The 18,361-nt window shown below is 55.5% G+C and overlaps 1 protein-coding gene across 3 annotated transcripts in view; it reads left to right on the top strand.

Moving 5' to 3' along the window:
- Window positions 1-2,634: 2,634 nt before the first annotated feature.
- MOB3C (MOB kinase activator 3C) overlaps window positions 2,635-18,361 on the top strand; it is a 25,577-nt gene continuing 9,850 nt past the window's right edge. For 2 of the 3 annotated variants that reach the window (XM_035894246.1, XM_035894245.1), the window contains exons 1-5: window positions 2,635-3,029; window positions 3,149-3,229; window positions 3,536-3,596; window positions 4,111-4,262; window positions 11,835-12,334. In XM_035894246.1, coding sequence (XP_035750139.1) covers window positions 11,917-12,334 — 418 coding nt within the window. In that variant the 5' untranslated portion in view covers window positions 2,635-3,029; window positions 3,149-3,229; window positions 3,536-3,596; window positions 4,111-4,262; window positions 11,835-11,916. Of the gene's footprint in view, window positions 3,030-3,148; window positions 3,230-3,535; window positions 3,597-4,110; window positions 4,263-9,869; window positions 9,918-10,681; window positions 10,722-11,834; window positions 12,335-18,361 lie in introns of those variants that run through there. The other variant, XM_009638795.2, reaches the window with a different exon arrangement.

The raw sequence follows: 18,361 nt of genomic DNA on the forward strand, positions 1-18,361 counted from the left end.
CAGTCCCCCCTGATCTGTGGCTGAGGAAGTTCCCACTCCCTGCCTGTGAGTTTGCGCAGGACTCAGTGGAGCAGGGAGGGGGAACTGGCTGTTCCTGATGCTGCATAGCCGAGGCAAACTTTTCTGGGCGCGTCCTTTGCCTCTCTGGGAATAACCGGAGCAAACCCACTGCTCCCTTTTGCTGTCTCTTGTGGTCTGCACAGGCACGCAGAGCTTTCAAACCCTGCCTGGGAAGAAGCATCTCCCTGTCTGATGGGGTGCTGTGCTGATAGGGGTGCAGCATCACTGGTGTGCACCCCATGCAGGGCATCACGTGGCTGGGGAGAGCCCAGCCTCGCACCGCAGCTGGGGGGGGGCTCACTGCACCCCCACCCCTCAGGGCCGTTGTGTCCTGCCGAGCCACGCAAAGCCACATCGCTGTTGGGCCTCTTTCCGTGACCGCCCGCAAGGTCTGACGGAGCCGCCCAGTGCTCCAGGCTTGCTTCCTTCCCTGCTTCCTTCCCCCTGGATAAATTCAGCCATGCACCTGCCTTCAGGAGCAGGGCCAACCCCCCTCTTCCTTCCTCCGGGGCAGACAAATGTGGTGGCCACAATAACACATCCCTCCTGCCCCAAACCTGCCCCTCTGACCTCTTCCTCTCTCCCAAGTGACTCCTGCCCTCCCTCCCCACAGCTGGGATCCCTGGTGGCTCCAGGACCATGGGCTCTCCACTCTGCGAGGTTTCCAAAATCTTGTGCAGGGGGCTAACTCCCTGACTGGGAGATGCTGCTCACCCCCGTGGACTTGCAGGGCTGTAGCTGATGCAACTTCAGCCCTCGTGCTGTTTTCCTGGCCCCTCTCCTTTGGCTCCAGACCGCTGAGGGTGGGAGGACACCATTTTGCCTCTAAGTATTTTGGCTCCATCTTGCCTGGATCTAAATTTTGACTGAGAGTTCCCTCTGGGACCTTTGCTATACAGCCAAGCCTCCTCAGTTCTGGATGTGTGCCCATTTTTTGCTGGGGTTTCAGTTGAAAGTTTCCTCCTGGCTTGGCACTGGCTGTCAGAAGTTACATCTGCTCTGCAGACCTCTGCCTCCAGCTCACAAGGTCTGAGGCTGTTTTGTGGTTTCCTGCATCCCTCAGGGATGAGCGTGGACGCTGGTGCCCGCCAGGTCCCTGGGGTGGAGGACAGCAGCGTTGCTCAGCCCTCACTGGGACGCGGGCTGTCTGCGATGTGCAAGCAGGGAATGTCCAGTGTTGGGGATGCTCCCCCAGGTGCCAAAAAAAAAAGACTTTGTGGAGCTGCTGCCTGAACTGTGCAGTGACATTGTCCAGCTCCTTCAGTATTTGTGGATGGCCCTTGATGGTTCTCCATGGATCATCAGGTGCAAAGACAATTTATTTAATTCCCTTTGCCAGCAGCCAGGAGTAGCCCGCTGTTCTCCTTGGGCCAGATCTTGGGTTTAGGGGTGTTACTTCAGCCTGAGACTATCTGCAATGATGGCAAGAGATTCACCCAGGAGTGGGGCCAGGCTGATGTGGAAAAGGCTCTGCCTCTGTAAAGCAGCCGCAGGCCCCGGGGAGGATGTACACACAGAGCCGAGCTTTCGAGGTTACGGCTGCTGGACTGAATTAGCTGATGATCATGGTGGGAAGCAGCTGAACAGATGAATTAATCAGCTCATGCTTCCCTCCCACCCCAGGAGTGGGTTGTGCAGGGCCGTTTGCCTCCAGGTTTTACCTTTTCTGCAGAAACGTGCTGCAGAGGTGTGGGGCATCTCAGCCATCTCATGTTGCAATGGGCACCAAGCACAAGTGAGTTCTGCGTGTCCTCAACGTGTCCTTCTCCCATTACCTGGCCCACAACCTGCCCTTCAGCCAGGTCCCAAATGGGGACAGGCAGGAAAGCGAAGGGCTGCTGGGTTGTGCAGGACCCCGTCAGCAGACGTTCAGCCCTGCCAGGGCCCTGATTCCCTCTGGCTCTGTCCAAAAGCAATCTGCTAGCAGCTGCTGCCAGGTGCTAGGGGCTCTCCCATGTCTTCTTTGCTTGTAAAAGTTGCTGCTGCAGGTGACAAGTAATATCTAAGGCGCCTGCACAAAACAAACGCTGTGCTGGGCCCTGCACTGGCGCAGGGAGAGGGAGGAAAGGAACGGATGCCTTGCAGGGCCCAGGCTGACCTCCCTTGTGGCCACCTGCTCTGGGAGGCTGCTGGATAATCGGGGATGTTTGCCATCCCCAGGCAGGTAATTGCTTTTTAAAGACTGTCTCTGAACATTGTGCCTCCAGGGCAAACCCTGGCATCACGGGTAGCTGAGAAGGAAGGAGTTACAGGGGAAGGAGTCCGGATCCTGCAGAGTTGCATCCTACTGGGCGCATGGTCTGCACAGGGTTGGAAGATAAATCCACGGCCGCAGCAGCAGGGGAAGCCAGGCAGGGAGGCAAACTCTCATCCTAAACCGTCCTGCTTCATACAAATGCACCCAGCGGCCAGATCCTTCCGCTGTTTCAGGTTGCTGGGTTTGTGGTTTCCTTTCTCACACTCCTGCTGCTCCTTACCCCTGCCTCGCCCTGCGCCCCGGTCCCCAGCTCGCCCCATCACCTGCAAAGGCTTGGCTGAACCAGAGTTTTAACGCACGTTTAAGCACAGCCTAGAAAAGTTTCCCTCACTAGAGCTGTCCCGGTGCCAAACCACGTGCAGACATTTCCAGCAGCGCTAGCATTGCATCTTGCCGTGGCTGAGCCAGGCTGCTCCCCTGGGAAAGACACGCTGCCGTGCCAGGAAGGAGACTGCGAGCGGCAGGGCCGTGCTGCTGCCCCCCACCCCGCTGCGACACCCGTAAGCATCACACATGGGGTGCTCCACGAGGTCTAAATCCCCACCCGGGCATCTGACCCCGAAGCAGCGTCCTGGCTGGTGCTGAGCCATCCCACGCCGGCTGGCAGCTCCCCTTGGTGCTGAGCGTGCCGGCGCAGGCTCGCTTTCGCCGAGCGCTGTTTAAATACCACAGAGCGCTCCAGAGCTCACCCCACCTCCGAGGCCAACAGAAAGTAATCCGGCTGATTTTTGTGTGCGTGCGGGGGGCGGGGGGGGGAAGGATGAAAGGAGGTGGGCTGCGCAAAAGAGGGTTGGGGAAAAATACTGCAGGATTTCTTCTTCTTTTCCCCAGCGCGCTGCTGTCCCGAGAAAGCCTGGAGCCTGCCAGCAGCACGGGATGGTGTGCCAAAAAGGACCTCAGCATCCAGGAATGGTGCGTGGGTGTGGGTGCCGGCGAGCGTACGCGTGCCCACCGCCGGGGCTGGCGGGGGGCTACAGGCTGGCTTCCCAGCGGGTTTTCCAGGGACAGCTGGAGCTGCCGGCGGGGTCAGGATGTGACATCACCGGCCGGAGAAAAACCCTCGGCCCGGGTTTCTGTAACGAAGCCCCATCGAGCGCCAGAGCGCAGCGGCTCTCCCTCCGCCGCGATCCCCAATCCGCCAACAGTCCCCACGGGGAGCCCGGCTTAGACTTTTTTCTTCTTAATTTTTTTTTCTTTTTTTTTTTGCTTTTTCCTCAGTAAGAGCAGAAAGTGCAGCGGAGGAATTTGGGGCTGGTAGGCGGGCGTGCCAGGGAATGAGGTGAGTGCTGGGGGTGCAAAAAGCCAGTGCTGCATCCCCAAGGATGCTCCTCGGGGGCTTTTAAGCACAGGTTGGGGAAAACCTGGTTGGGGTTAGCTGGGGAAGGAGCAATCCCGGCCAGGGCATGGCCGCCTGCAGAAGGCTCTTCCCCTTCCTCCGGCGCGTCTCCGCTCAGCTGCTGGTGTGTAAATACAGAGGGAGCCTCTTTTGAGGATGCAGGAGGATCCTGGAGCCACCGCCGGCGGGGCAGGGGATTAGTGCGTATGGCCTGCGGTGCGCAGGGGAATTGGGGACAGGCAGGGGAAAGGGGGGACAAGCAGGGGAAGGGGGGACAGGCACTCCTGCCGGCAGCACACGGTGTGGGCAGACATGCGTTGTCTGGGTGGGAGAATCCCGGCAGCGACAGAGGGAGGGTGGTAAGTTGTGGGTGGGGGGAACGGGGTGAGAACGAGTGGTGGAGATGGGTTTTCAGCAGCTGGCTTCTCTCCTCTCATCTTCTTCCCCAAACTCGCAGGACCGGAGCTCCCGGTGTTTGGGATTACGAATCTAACGGTGAAGTAATCGCCCTTGGGACAGAACCAGAGCAGTCTGGCACCGTGGAGGACACCTCTTTGCAGGGCTCCCAGCAAGTCCCTGGCAGCAAGATTGCAGCCCCCCAGGAATGAGGTACCCCTAAAGATCCCCCAGACCCTCAAGGGCATCACCCCCAAAATGAACTGGATACGCTGCCTCCAGCCCGGAGAGATGGGCCTTTGCTTTTCTGCCTGGAGGCATCTTGGGTGACTTGGGAAAAACCTCCTCAGCACCTTTGGGACAGGCTGTGGTCCCCAGGGGGCTGCTGCTTTGCTGGTGGCATGGCAGGGAGGCAGGGCAAGGAGCGGGGCAGTGCCGGGGGGGAGCGGGGCTGCCCAAGGGGCAAGCCAAGGTGCATGCAGTCCTGTTCCTGGAAGCTGTGCTGGGTCTGTTTTACATGAGCTGGGGATTTCCAAGCGCCGGTCAAGCCGGGGGAAGCACCAGCATGGCTGAGTCCTGCTGCTGCTCTGGAGGTGGCTGCTCCGGAGATGGGTGCTCGGGGACTGCCTTGGAGGATGCTTGCACCTCTCATGGGTCTCCACAGCACCAAGGGGGTTTGCACAAGGGGGTTTGGAGGCAGGAAGAAGCTACTGAGAGCTCAGGGCTTCTCTGCAGCTCCCCCAGCCCACATGCTGGGCCTTGATCCCCCTCCCAGCATCTTGTCTTGGCTCATTTCCTGGAATTTTCCATCGTTTGGGTTATATTTGGGATCAGCAGCCAATAACCCCGTTTCTCATGGACAGCCCAGCTGGGGCTTGGCTCCAGCAGGAAGCACAGAGGAAGCGGGGCCAGCACCCCAGGATTGTGCTCCCTGGCATCCTCCTCCTGCACCCCCCCCCCCTTCCTTGGACGATTAAAGCTAGACGTGGCTATTGCGAAGGCTGGAAAAGAGGGGCTACCACCCCCTCTCTAGGAGCCCCCTATGCCCACAGCCCCTGACTAGATTGAGGCTGGGGTGGCTGCAGTGCAGGGGACACTCAGGACAGGCAGCTCTGGCCTTTGGGGCGCTTCTGATGTACTTTCAAGTCCACCAGGAAGAAGTCCCGGTTGCAAAGATGCTCTGGGACAGGTGGAAGACCAGACTTTGTGACGGGACTTCTCTGGGGCTTGAAGGGAAACTTAAGAAACAGGGCTGTCAAGTCAGCAGCCAGACAGTAAGGCTTTCTAGAGCGGCAAAAAGCCAGCTGAGCCCTGGGGCCAGCTGGTTTCTGGTCAGGCTGTCCATCTGGAGGCTGGCTGGCTCTTTCGGGGCTCTGGCAGACGGTGGCTGAGCTGATGCCTGCCCTGCTCCTCTGCTGGGGACGGGGCAGGATGGGGCTTTCATTCTGCCTGTGGCGGGGAGAAGGGAATCCCCTAAAGCAGGGAAGCAGAAGTAGACATCTGGGCAGTCGAAGGCAAGATCCCCTGGGTAAGCCTGAGGGGGATGTGCAGAGCTGGTAGTATTTAAACTACACCTTTGCTCTATTGTACCTGGAGCTGCACAGATCTGCGCTCTCCCTCCATGGCCTCTTCCCAAAGCAGTGGGAGACGGAGTCTCCCTGCGGATTGCCCACTGCATTGGACCCCTCGTGGTGCTCCCCAGTGGTTGCAGTGCCGGCGAGGCTTGGAGCGTGCTGCCAAAGCGGCCGCCTGCGGTTTCCCGTCAGATGCTTGTGCGAGCGTGTAACCGTCTCGGGACAGATCCAGAGAGGATGCACTCGGCACCGGGGCCGCAGGAGGTGCCAGTGTTGGGAGCCTTCCTCTCTCCTTACCCTCCGCAAGCATTAGTGCTTCCCAGGGGCACTTGCAAAGCTCTTTTCCCCCTGAAGCCTTTGCTTTTGCAACCCTTAATATAAAGGCAGCCAGGGAGGGAGAGGAGTTTTGAAATTGGGGAAACTGAGGCAGGGAGCATGGGACCATCCCTGGTGCCCATCACGCTGGAGACTGGCAGTGTGTCTGACTGATCCTTCCTCCTGGGTTTCTGACTAACGCTTATTTGGGATCAAAACTGGAGGTTTTGTTGCTGGCCTTGCCTTGCGCCTGCAGGACTGGGGGGGAGGAAGCCCCCCTCCCGCCGCTCTGCCTGCTTTCCCCTTTTGTTTTGCCAGTTTCCAAACAGACCTTTCAGAGTTGTTTTTAATTTACAACAAAGCCTTCGTCTTGCCGTGTTCCTCTGTGGTTTTCAAATGATAAAAAAAGAAAAAAAAAAAAAAAAGCTTAAGTAAAATACCAAAACAGCCCTCAAATCTGAAATTAGTGGCTTTGTTTGACCCTGAACTTACATCCCCCCCACACCCCATCCAGTTCATTTCCTTTTGTCTCTGGAGCTGCCAGCAATCTAGGAAATCAGTTTTTCACGTGTCTCTGCCTGCTACGTCCCTGGCAGTGGCTCTGCCTTGCCCTCGCAGAGCTTAACCCTGCGCTCATTTGGCTCTTGCTAAACTTAACTGAGTTTCATTTCTGCTGCTGCTGGTAAAAACAGGGGCAGGACCGAAGCCAGCAGCCTTTGCAGCCATGGACGGGGCTTTGCGGCTGCTCAGCTGGGTTTGAAGCCAACCCTCTGCAAAGCCAAGGCTATTTTGGGCAGCGAGCACAGAGCATGCCATGGCGTGGATGGCCCATGGGAAGCGGTGGCCTCTTTCCGCCCGGCAGCTTCGCTCATCCTCCCTCCGACTGTCCTCAGTGGGGACGTGGAATGACACAGCGGGGAAAGACTCCGGCTCCATGGCCACCTGCTTCACTCCTGGGAGCAGGACGAGGCCTGATTTGGGGGTTTGCAGATGCTTCAGAGGGGGATGTGTGAGTCTCTGGGGTGCCGGCACCACCCCATGATGGGAACTGCGGCGTGGTGGAGTGGGGTTGCAGCCTTTGCCAAGGCTCCTCTCGGGGAAGCTTTGATTTTGCATGTGGGAACCAAAGGCAGAGACCTGCAGGTTGCCGCCATGGCGCCAGTCCAGGCCCTGCCGTCACGGCAGCGGGATGTGTACAGTCATGTCGTAGGAAGCTGCTGTCTAAGCTTGTTGAATGGCAGCTCGCCCTCCTTTGGATTTCCCAAAACAGGCAGCATGAGCAGTGATTTGGACTTGGACAGGTCTCCTGTCCCACCCCAAGCCCCAGCGGACCCACAGCCTGATTTCCAGGAACATGACAGCCCTGAACGTCAGGCTGAGCTGAACTCCGCACCACAGTTAAACCTTGGAAGATCTCGCATTTTCTGTCTCTTTACGTGGACCTGTCCCAAATACTCGGCCAGTGATGGAAGAGCGCTGGCTGAGTTGGCTGCATACAGGTGGACACAGGAAAAATCTGGTCTTGCGTTTGCTGCTCATGCCCTTTTCCGCCAGTTAGACTCGGGATGCATCTGGGACCATTCCCAAAGGATTTTGTCTTTCTTCCCAGAAAGGGGAGTCCAGGTGCTTGGTCATTGCCTGAGGGGAAACTGAGGCATTGGTGACTTTGCAGAGCCTGTTTGCTCCAAGCTGGTGTGTCCTGTCTCAGTGCCCCAGCCGCAAGGGCGGTAGCTGCTACTTCAAGCCCCAGTCCTGGCCCCCAAGCAGCACCCTCCCTACACCGCTCCCATCCTTCCCTGCACACTGATCTCTCCAGGCAGTGAAAGCTCTGGAGCAAGGTAGAGAAGAAATCTGGTTTTTGGCCCGGCACCTCTCCCCGCTTCTTTGGGTCATAAATCCCAGGCTGTGTTTTTGGCTTTGTGTTAAATTTAATTTCTCGAGAACATTTTTCTCCAGTAAGGCTTCACAAGGCCTTTTAGTGATTTGGTAATTTGGTAGCAATGCTGGTGAGGATCCTGAAAGCAAAACCGCTTGTGTTATTCCGGCGTGCCCAGGGAGCAGGGAGGCTGGGGTGCCGTGCCAGCACCCCGCGGGCTCAGAGGACAGGTCTGCTCTGAGCACTTGGGCAGCAACGGGTTTTGCTCCCCCCTTCCTGGGGATCTCTAAGAGATGCATGGTAGGAAAATACGTGGCAGATGTTTAGCAGGTTTGTTGCTTTTGTTTGTTTGGTTTTTTTAACCTGGTGCTTTATTCGGATGGTACTGAAGCATGCTTGGTGCTCACCGCCCAAACACCTGAAGGTGTTTTTTTCAGATGGTACCTTCAAGTTGTGCCAGGGGAGGTTTACGCTGGACATTAGGAAACATTTTTTCACTGAAAGGATTGCCCAGTGAAGTGATCGAGTCCCCATCCCTGGAGGTATTTAAAAGCTGGGTAGATGAGGTGCTTAGGGCCATGGTTTAGTGGTGGGATGGCAGTGTTAGGTTAAAGGTTGGACTTGATCTCAAAGGTTTTTTCCAACCTAAATGATTCTAATATTCTGTGATTCTAAGCACGAAGCACGTTCCCACCTGCCTGATGAGCGAGTAGGGTAACACGGAGCTCCAGCTGTGAATGATGCAGAGACGTAGTTGTGGGATGAGTTACGGGGCAGGAGGATGGCTTCAGGACATGAGATGCAGAGTTTATTTCCCAGTGAGTGATTCAATATTTGCAGAGGGCTTTCAGGATGAGGCACAGGAACCCTACCATGTTCAGAGAGAACAGATTTCACTGCTGATGGCCCCTGCGAGTGATGTGTTTGATGGGATATCATCTGCCAGGGTAGCTTCTTGTCACCCCAGAACAAACATGGCCTCCGCCTGGAGGAGCCTGCAAACAGCAACAGCTCCTGGAGCCGAGTGAATGGGGCTGAGGCCAGCAGAAACAGCAACATGGGGAAATGTCTGTTGGCACAACCTGCGTCGCCGAAATCCCAGGGAAACCTCCTGGGTTAGATCCCAGTCCTCGCTTGTATTGCTGTTAACCCAGAGGGACGGTGTGACCCAGTGGCATCGGTCTGGCCTAACGAGGGGATAACCAAGCTGTTCATCCTCCATCTACCCGGCAAAGAGGGCGAGGGCACAGGCTTGGTGTGGTGCCGCGCGGTGCCTGTCCAGCCCTGCGGGGCGGCAGTCACTGGGTTTTATTTGGGTGCTGGGCAAAGGGGCTGCTCGGCTTTGTTGGGGGTTGCAGACTGGCAGGGGATGGGGATGAGGGAGCTGCAGGATGGATTAGTGGGTGCTGCCTCAGCCCCCTCCTGGGAAGCTCCCAAGTGTCAGATGGGGAAATCCTGACTTCTCATTAGGTGCACCACTGTTTACTTTTTCTCATTTGAATGGTCTTCAGGTTTCAGCCAGAGCCCTGTGCCGCTGGCTGGTGACAGGAGAGAAGGAGAGGGGAAAAATAATCCATGCCTGAGGGCAGGGACAGTGGCAGGGCAGGGACAGCCCCATGTCCTGGTTTGGTGGTGGCAGCCCTGTGTCCTGGCTTGCTGGCAGAGCCAGTTATAGTGACAAGTGCTTCGGGCCGGGGGGGGGGAAAGCAGCAGAGGCGCTGCTGGCCCCCTCCCTCCCACGCTGCCTGCAGGGCCAGGCTCTGCTCAGCCCCCTCGTGCCTACCTCCGTACGGGCAGACCCTGCTGGATGCCTCATCCCAAAGGGAAGCCCGGCACCTCCTATGTTACTCGATCAGGATCCCCACTGCAGTAGTTCTATATGTACGTATATGTATGTATTTTAGAAACTGTTATGGATTAGCAAACTCCCCAAGAAGCCTTTTTTAGAGGTGTTATCAACAGGATGTGCCTTGAATATGCGACAGCCTGGTGGGAAGCTCCGGATAAGGGCTTTTCTTTACAGCCTCGCTGTGCCCAGCGTCCCTTGGCCTTTGTGGGGCTCCCTCGGGGCTGCTGTACAGGAGACCCTTCCCCTCAGGACAGGTAGGAGTCATGACACGATTCTGGCTCCCTCCATCGGTTGGCATTTTGGAGAGCTGCTGCTCTTTTTTTGAAGCTCTTTGATATGGCCAGAGCCAGCTGCTTGGGGCAGGGGAGGAAAAAGCATCCAGGAAATACATTCCAGTCATTGCCCTTCAGCAATAAATGAGGATAACCGGGCTGGAGCTGTTAAAATCCCACCCAGCCACATGAGCTGGGAAAGGTTTGCAGATACCCTGGTATTACAGTCACTCTGTGTAACGATGTGTGATGGCTGTGACCCCCTCCGTGGGGCAAAAAGCACCTAAAACCATATGGTTTCAGGTCTGGTTGTACCTGGGTACAGCAGAGTGTGGCAGGGTTTGGTACCACCATGCTGCGAGCTACGTAATGGTGGCAAAGCATCGCTCCAGCCGTGGTTAGTGCACTGACAGCACCCATGTCAGGGTTTGCAACCACGTCAGGGTTTGCACTTGGACCCACACCAGGGTTTTCCCCCTGCAGCCAGATGCTGGTTGTGGTGTAGAAATCCCCGCAGGGCAGATCCTGCTGGTGTTCGGGGTGATCACTAGGTCCTGCTGCCTCCCAGTGATGCCCCTGTGGGTGGACTTTCAGGGCAGCACGGGGACTCCCTTGCAAGATGTTTAGCTGGTCTCTGCTAGGCAAAATAGAATCTGCCTGTGGCTCACGACTAAGTTTAGAGAGCAGGGTTTATATAGCAAGCTTTTGGCTGAAAGCTGTCTTTTAAATGATGAATGTGCATCCAGGTTTGGCTTGGGCACCATTCCCTCCTGCTCGTGACTTTGGGTAAGTCACTTCCCCTTTCCGTGAATCTTTTTCTTCCTTTTTTTTTTAACTCTTTCTCCATCTCCTCCTGTCAGGGGGAAGCTGTTGGAGAACTTTCTCTTCCCTAAGCCTCAGCAAAACATTTAGCACAAGAGGGCTTTGATCTCACATAACCACCACTGGTGGTGAGTGCAAGTAACTAAACGCACAAGCATATTGCAGCCTGTCTGGGACAGCCCGGGGCGGATGGTATTGCCACTGGAGCTTCAGGGAGGAGGGGGAAAAAAAAAAAAAAGGGAAACACCGCAGCCCTCGCCTGTGCTGCTGAGCTCAGGCAGGAAGGGGTGAGCTCAGCGCTTTGCCGAGCCGTGACTTCCAGACCGAGTCACCCCCGTCACCCGGCGCATCAGCTCGCCACCCCAACCGCTCCCGCATGCATTGTGTGCATGCCTGGAGGGCCGGCCGCATCCTGGCACGATGTGCTGCTGTGCTGGGCTGTTGTTTCCCTTCTTCGGATGCAGGTTTTGTTCTTTTGAACAAACACATGGAGCAGAACAACAAAAATAAGTCCCCCCTTTTCCCATTGATCTCGGCGCTGGGGCTGTGTGAACCAGCAGCCGGCTGGTCCCTGGGGCATTGCTCGCCAGCCACCGTGGCAGGGCCAGGGGTTATTCACCCTGAGAAATCCCTGGGAAAGAGACGCTTCCCCCTCTCTGGAAGAGGAAAGGGCCACCAGGTTGGGACTGGCAGGACTGGTGAGCTCTGCTGATACTGTGGCTTTCGCTTTAGGGCAGCGGTTACTGACAAAAGCCCTGGAGGTGAGAGGCTGCTGGACCCTGCTGAGCTCCTGGTGTGCTCCTGAGGGAAGAGGGGCTCCATCTGCCATCGAGCTTTGCACGGGGCACGTGTGGCAGCGCTCGCCCTCTCTGGTGCTGGGAGCTGCTGTGTGAGGTGGCAACAGTGGCTCCAGGTCACCTCGCTTGAGTGTAGAAGGGCCAGGAGCTCACCCCAAATCTCTGTCCTTGTGCGCTGCCACAGCAGTGGGGCCAGCCAGCACCCTGATGTGAATTCGTCCCTGCAAGCCCATGCATGCAGCTGCTTGCAGCTGATCGAAATTTCTCCTTCTCCTCCCAGAAACCTCCACTCCTGAAGACACCAGCCTTGAGTTTTACGTTGCGCCAAGCCTCTGCCCCCACCCTGGCCGGCCCTGCCCACCATGGCGTTGTGTCTCAAGCAAGTCTTCAACAAAGACAAAACGTTTCGTCCCCGAAAGAAGTTTGAGCCGGGCACCCAGCGCTTCGAGCTGTACAAGAAAGCCCAGGCCTCCCTCAAGTCCGGGCTGGACCTGAAAGCGGTGGTGCAGCTGCCTCCAGGTGAGAGCATCAATGACTGGATCGCCGTGCACGTGGTGGACTTCTTCAACCGCATCAACCTCATCTACGGCACCATGTCGGAGTACTGCACGGAGAAGAGCTGCCCCATCATGTCGGGTGGGCTCAAGTATGAGTACAGGTGGCAGGACGATAGCAAATACAAGAAGCCGACCAAGCTGTCAGCCCCGCAGTACATGTGTATGCTGATGGACTGGATTGAGATGCTCATTAACAACGAGGACATCTTCCCCACCAGGATAGGTGAGTGTGCTCTGCTTCTTTGTGGGAAGGCCGGGGTTGTAACAGGTTCCCAAGCTGTTGGTGCGCCTCAGGGTCGGTATTGCTGAACTTTGCGACCCCAAGGATCGCAGCCTTTCCTGTTACAGGTGTTCCTCAGTATCCATTGCACACCCTCTTCCTGCAAATTGTGCTTGGGATTCCTTGTCCGGCTCCTAGGGGATGTGGAAAACAATGTTGTGCTTTTTTGTGCTTGAACTTTTCCCACATACTCTGTGACTGTGAGAAACAAGGGCTGGTAGGTCATCGGTTCCCTTGCCCTTCCTCAAGGACCTGAGCCACAGGACTGGTTAGAGTTGGTCATCACATCCCCGTGGCATGCTCTTCTCTTGACTCTTCTCTTGACTCTTCTCACCTCCATTTCTTTCTGGGTTTCCAGGCAGGTTCATGCTCCCAAGGCCTAACCCTCGTCCCACCTTGCTGCTCCACTTCTCAGCTCCTTTCCGTCTCTGCTAACTCACCTCAGCCCTGATTACACATCACATCTTGCTATTTAGCTGAGGCATCGCCCAAGCAGATATGCCTCACCCAGGATCTGGCCTTTCCAGATGCCAACCCCCAGCGTATATGATGCGTCCCTTCAAAAAGTTTGGCCTCAAGAGCTTGCAGCAGCTGCCAAAGGCAACACAGCTTGCAAACTGGCCCCTCTGCTGTTAACCTGCAGCGCCTGGCAGCTCCTGGGGCTGATATTGGCCCCGCTACTTAGCTGCTTTCTTGTAGTTTAGGGAGATGAGTTCAAGGGTTGGAGCTGATGTGTTGGGTCATGGGGCTGCCAGAAGGTCGCACCTTGGAGTGGTTGCTTTTCAGATGAAATGCAAAGCTGCTTGAATGTAAAAGAAGATTTAAGGAGCTTCAGGGGGAAAAACCTGGCTTTGCAAGTCTGCTTGACCTTTTTTTGTTTTCCCAAGCAGCACATCTGACAGAGCCATATGAAATTGTGCATTTTAGGCTCAGGATTTTCATTAATATGCTGGGAAACATTGGAGAAAATGGTCTGTGTGGGATTACTGGCTGCCACTACCTGTTGTAGCCCTGTTTGGCTGTGCTGTAGCATCCAGTTGTGTGTCTTTTTGGGGAAAGTCTCTGGGTCTCGGAGGCTCAGAGGGGTCGTGGCTCTCTGCGAGCAAGAGGGAGGCAGTGCCTGCAGGCTGGTTGTGCCAAACTCTTAATTTCAGCCTTCTGGGTTGGGGTGACCCCCCAGACAGCCACAGGGTACAGGCTGGATCTTCCATTTTCCAAGGTGGCTTTGTTCCCAAGGAGAAGCTCTGTGTGCTGTTAAAAGCAGGGGTGCAGACGTGGATTTACTCCATTTTCCCTCTGGCCAGAAAGGAGAGTGTCCTGGTCCAATCTCATGCCTTTGAGGTAGGATTTGGGATGTGACGCTGCTTGAAAGCTGCTCTGAGGAGCCAGGGCTATAGGGAGTCTTAACGCTGCAGCAAGCAGGCGGCCACAGGGGGACGGGTGGCATCGTGGGACCCTCCCTTCTCCCACGTCTCCCCCAGAGGCACAAAAGCCAAGTACCGTCATGGCCCTGCTGGTCTTCACCCTGTGTCTGCCCCTTCTCCCTCTGAGGTGCAACACATCCCGACGTGAGCAGGGACGGCTGGTGTCTATGGTTTCCACTTCTCCTTTCGTTTCAGCTGGGGGTAGTTCTGAGTGAGATCCAGGCTGGGTGCAGGCAGTCGTGGGGCAAACCCACATTTTTTCTCTTCCAAAGCCATTCACAGGGTCCCTCTTCCAAGCCCCTTTCTGGAGGGGGGGGACACCCTCATGTCCCCGAGTGACTTCAGTCCCCTTGCTGGTGTGTCTTGATGCTTCTGGCCTCGCACATGTAAAAGGGGACTCAGCCTGAGATCGCACTTCAAAACGCAGGAAAGGCTGCTGTTGTGGGCAGGGGGAGGAGGGAGCCAGTGGCAGTCTGTCGTCAGTCTGTCCCCAGTTACCCCGCTTTCACTGGCCCGCCTTGCGCGCCCGGTAATTGCTTGGCAGCTCTGGCATTTCAGAAGATGGAGGTGTTTGGCCGAAGGGAAATGCCACATTCACCCGTTCCTGACGGGCTGCTCCTTGTCGCCGCGCCGGATGACGGGCGCAGTGAGGAGTGACGCAGGGCTTGGGGACAGCGGCCAGGGCGAGCAAACAGAGATGCTCAGTCTCCCCCCTAACGAGCCATCCCTTTGGGAAAAGACCCAGGAGAAGGGGAACGAGGCACTGAGACGACACAGGGGAGGTGTGAGCTGTTCAAAGGAGGGGAAAGGAGTCTGATGAGGTGGTGGTGGTAAATTATAAGTGTCACGTTTTGGAGTCGCTGTGAGGCTCTTCAGTATTAGCAGCTACAAAGCCTGAAGCAGCACGTGGTTCCACAGGGCTTGCTCATGGCTGCCCTGACTGTTAAGGAAGAGGTATCTCATGGGTCATAGAATCATAGAATTGTTTAGGTTGGAAAAGAGCTTTAAGATCATCAAGTCCAACTGTTAACCACTGCCATCCCACCACTAAACCACGTCCCTAAGCACCTCGTCTGCCCATCTTTTAAATACCCCCAGGGGTGGGGACTCAACCCCTTCCCTGGGCAGCCCATTCCAATGCTTAACAACACTTTCAGGGAAGAAATTTTTCCTAATGTCCAACCTAAACCTCCCCTGGTGCAACTTGAGGCTATTTCCTCTTGTCCTATTGCTTGTGACTTGGCAGAAGAGACCATCCCAGCACACACACACCACACACACCCCCCGGCTCCCCCCTCCTGTCAGGCAGCTGTAGAGGGCGATAAGGCCTCCCCTCAGCCTCCTCTTCTCCAGGCTTCAAAGTGCGGCCTCACCAGGGCGGAGTACAGGGGAAGGATGACTTCCCTGCTCCCGATGGCCACGCTATTCCTGATACAAGCCAGGGTGCCATTGGCCTTCTTGGCCACCTGGGAATACTGCTGGCTCATATTCAGCCAGCTACAGAATCATAGAACCGTTTAGGTTGGAAAAGACCTTTAAGAAGGTGAGAGTGGGGAAATCCTTCACCCCGGGGTGAGAGGCTCAGCTGGAAATGAGCAGAGATGGTTCACTGGCTGGTGGGTGTATGGGGTCCTTTGGCATCACGGGAGAGACCTTGGCTGAGGTCAACGGGTGCAAACCCAGCAACCAGAGCAGAGCTGGGCTAATTTGCACCCAGGGAGGGAGGGAGGGGAGCAGAGCGACTCCGGTGACAAACACCGTCGGTTTAGCCAAACTGTGATGCAGAGCTTGTGCCGGCTCTGCAGTGAGGCCGGAGGGGCAGCTGACATCCGAAACGGCAACAGGGGAGCCCGATGCCAGCAGACAGCTTGTGACCTGGCAGAGTTAACCAGCAGGACCGCAGCCCTCGGAGGGCATGCTTACAGCAGAAGAAAATCCCTATGGTTTAATGTGGTTTAATGGGGCTGGGAGGGGGCTGCCAAGCCCTCTGCGTAGCACAGCAAGGGGTGGGGGCAGATGCTGCATCTTGCCCATCCTGGGGGATGATTTAATGTGGTTTAATGGGGCTGGGGGGGCTGCCAAGCCCTCTGCGTGCCACAGCAAGGGGTGGGGGGAGATGCTGCGTCTTCCCCATCCCGGGGGAAATCCACCTGCAGGGCTCGGTCCCACTTAAAGGCTTTGCTTCATAATCCTTCCTCTGGAGTGGAAACCTGTTTGTCTGCTGGTCAGGATGAGACAAATCCCTGCATGAGGAGAGCCATGCCAAGCTGATCGCTATAAATCTATAGCAGCAGCAGCTTTCCCAGATGGCCCGTATCAGTTTGCATGTGCTAGCGCTCTGCTTCCACTCTTCCAACCAATCTAGCTGTCCTGAAAAATACATTTAAACGGAGAATAAGCATTGTTCCCCTGCAGGGAGAAGAATAAATGATTTTACAGGTGTCTTTTTACCAGCTGGTAAAACTATATCGCTAGATTTCTTCAGTGAGTGGCCACATGAACAAATGACCACCTGGAAAATATCGGCTCCTCCCGGTAATCGTTCTGCCCCATGGTGCCTGGTTTTAGGGAGCTGCTGCCAGGCAGTAGCGCCCTGGGGAGGGGCTGGGTGGATGGGGTTTGCAGGGCCTGTGGCAGTCGGCTGTGCCTGCACCAGTCAGCTCAGCACCACCAGGCTGCGGGTTGCACAGGGCCCCGCGCCCTGCATCAGCACCATGGCGGCTGCTGAAACCTCTCCGTTATCACATCGGCGTGGGCGCGGGGTTTGGACCAGACCCAGCACCGGAAACGCCCTGTGCTCTCTGCCAAATGCGCCTGCAGCTCTAAAGAGCATCAGTCACAGGAGATTTTGGAACAGTTCTTGGAAAGCTTTTCAAAACTCAAGCTCTGCCATCCAAGCGTGGTCTCAAAACAATTATAAAAAACAGAGAAAACTTGGTGTGAAATTATCTGATACTTTCCCCCCATAACAACAGGAGAAAAATGTTCAGAATTCAGCTAATTATTGCTGTTCTCCCAGCTGGCTATTTTTTACATGATTTGTCTTTTTTTTTTCCTGCCTATTTTCTTCCAAAATTAACACCACACCAGCTTGCAGCTGCCATCATGCCATTAGTTTTAAATGGGTCTTTAAAGAATTATTTTTAGGAAAAAATGAATCACTGAACACCACAGTGGCCAGAATGGAATTGAGAAATAATAACAACAACAATAATTCATCACGTAGTTCATTGAATTACTGCTTTTGCAGAGGAAAAAATACAATTGCCAAGAAGGAAAAAGAGCTTCCCAGTACTGCTTCATCATGAAAAAATTAACATGAGGGTTAGGGGTGGGAGAGATGGCAGGAAAGATCCAAAAGCCATTCGCAGTCCCTTACTGTAAGTGCAGGCACTTTGTTACCTTTCATTTTCATTTCCTTTCACACCGGGTCCCACATGGTTTCCTTATGTTTCGAAGCAATCAGCACAGAGTGGGGAAACCAGATTTTTTCAGAGCATTAAATCACATTTTGGGGTTTTCAAGCAAAACATACAAGATAAACTGAAGGCGCTAACTGATTTCAGGGCTGTGGGCCACACCACTCAGCAGTGCCCTGGCTGCGTTGCAGTGAGCGCAATTGTACCTGCTGTATAGAATCATAGAATCGCTTTGGTTGGAAAAGACCTTTAAGATCATCGAGTCCAACCTTTAACCTAACCCTGCCATCCCACCACTAAACCATGTCCCTAAGCACCTCATCTATCCTTCTTTTAAATACCTCCAGGGATGGGGACTCAACCACCTCCCTGGGCAGCCCATTGCAGAGTCTGACAACCCTTTCTGTGAAGACGTTTTTCCTAATGTCTAGCCTAAACCTGCCCTGAACTTACAGCTTTTGCCCTGGCTTGGAGGTTTTCCCTCTTCCACCACTGTGGATGGCTGCTCTGCTCCACTCCTCCTGGGATGGGGCTGCATTTCCGCCCCGGGACAGGCGATGCTCCCAGCTGCCAGCTGTCTGGAGTCTGGGTGCCTGTGATCATGGGTGGAGAAAAAGAGCTGACCTTATGTATACATCTTTTTCCCGGCATTTGAGTGAGCTCCCATTGCATCCTGTGGTCCCCTCTTCATCACTCATCACGCAAGAGGAGTCAGAGAGGGGCTAGATTATGGGTTTGCTGCTGCGTCCTCCAAGGTTGCTGGGCGGTGAGCACCAGCGATTTAAATGTAAAGGTAACTTCAACGCCTTTAAATCAGCCCCGATGGGTTTTGTGGTGTTCTGCTGTCCCTTGCAGCAGCTGGGACCAGCGTCAGTGGGACATGCTGGGATGGCGTTGCTGGGCTGCTGTGTGTGTGTAGGGCTGGGGAGGGTGAAGCAGACCCAAGAAACATCACCCTGCCAGGGTGGTTTGTCAAAACGTGGGGCTCCATCCTGACTTTCCCCTGGCCTGCCACGCTCCTGCTAATGGCTCATCTCAGCCACGCAGGGTCAGTCCCACCAGCCTCATCCCTTTGTCTCACCAAGCTGCTACTCCTGCTGCTTCATGCTACCATGGCCCAGCTGAGA

Source organism: Egretta garzetta, unplaced genomic scaffold, assembly GCF_000687185.1.
Source record: "Egretta garzetta isolate BGI_Z169 unplaced genomic scaffold, ASM68718v1 scaffold145, whole genome shotgun sequence".
NCBI lineage: Eukaryota > Metazoa > Chordata > Aves > Pelecaniformes > Ardeidae > Egretta > Egretta garzetta.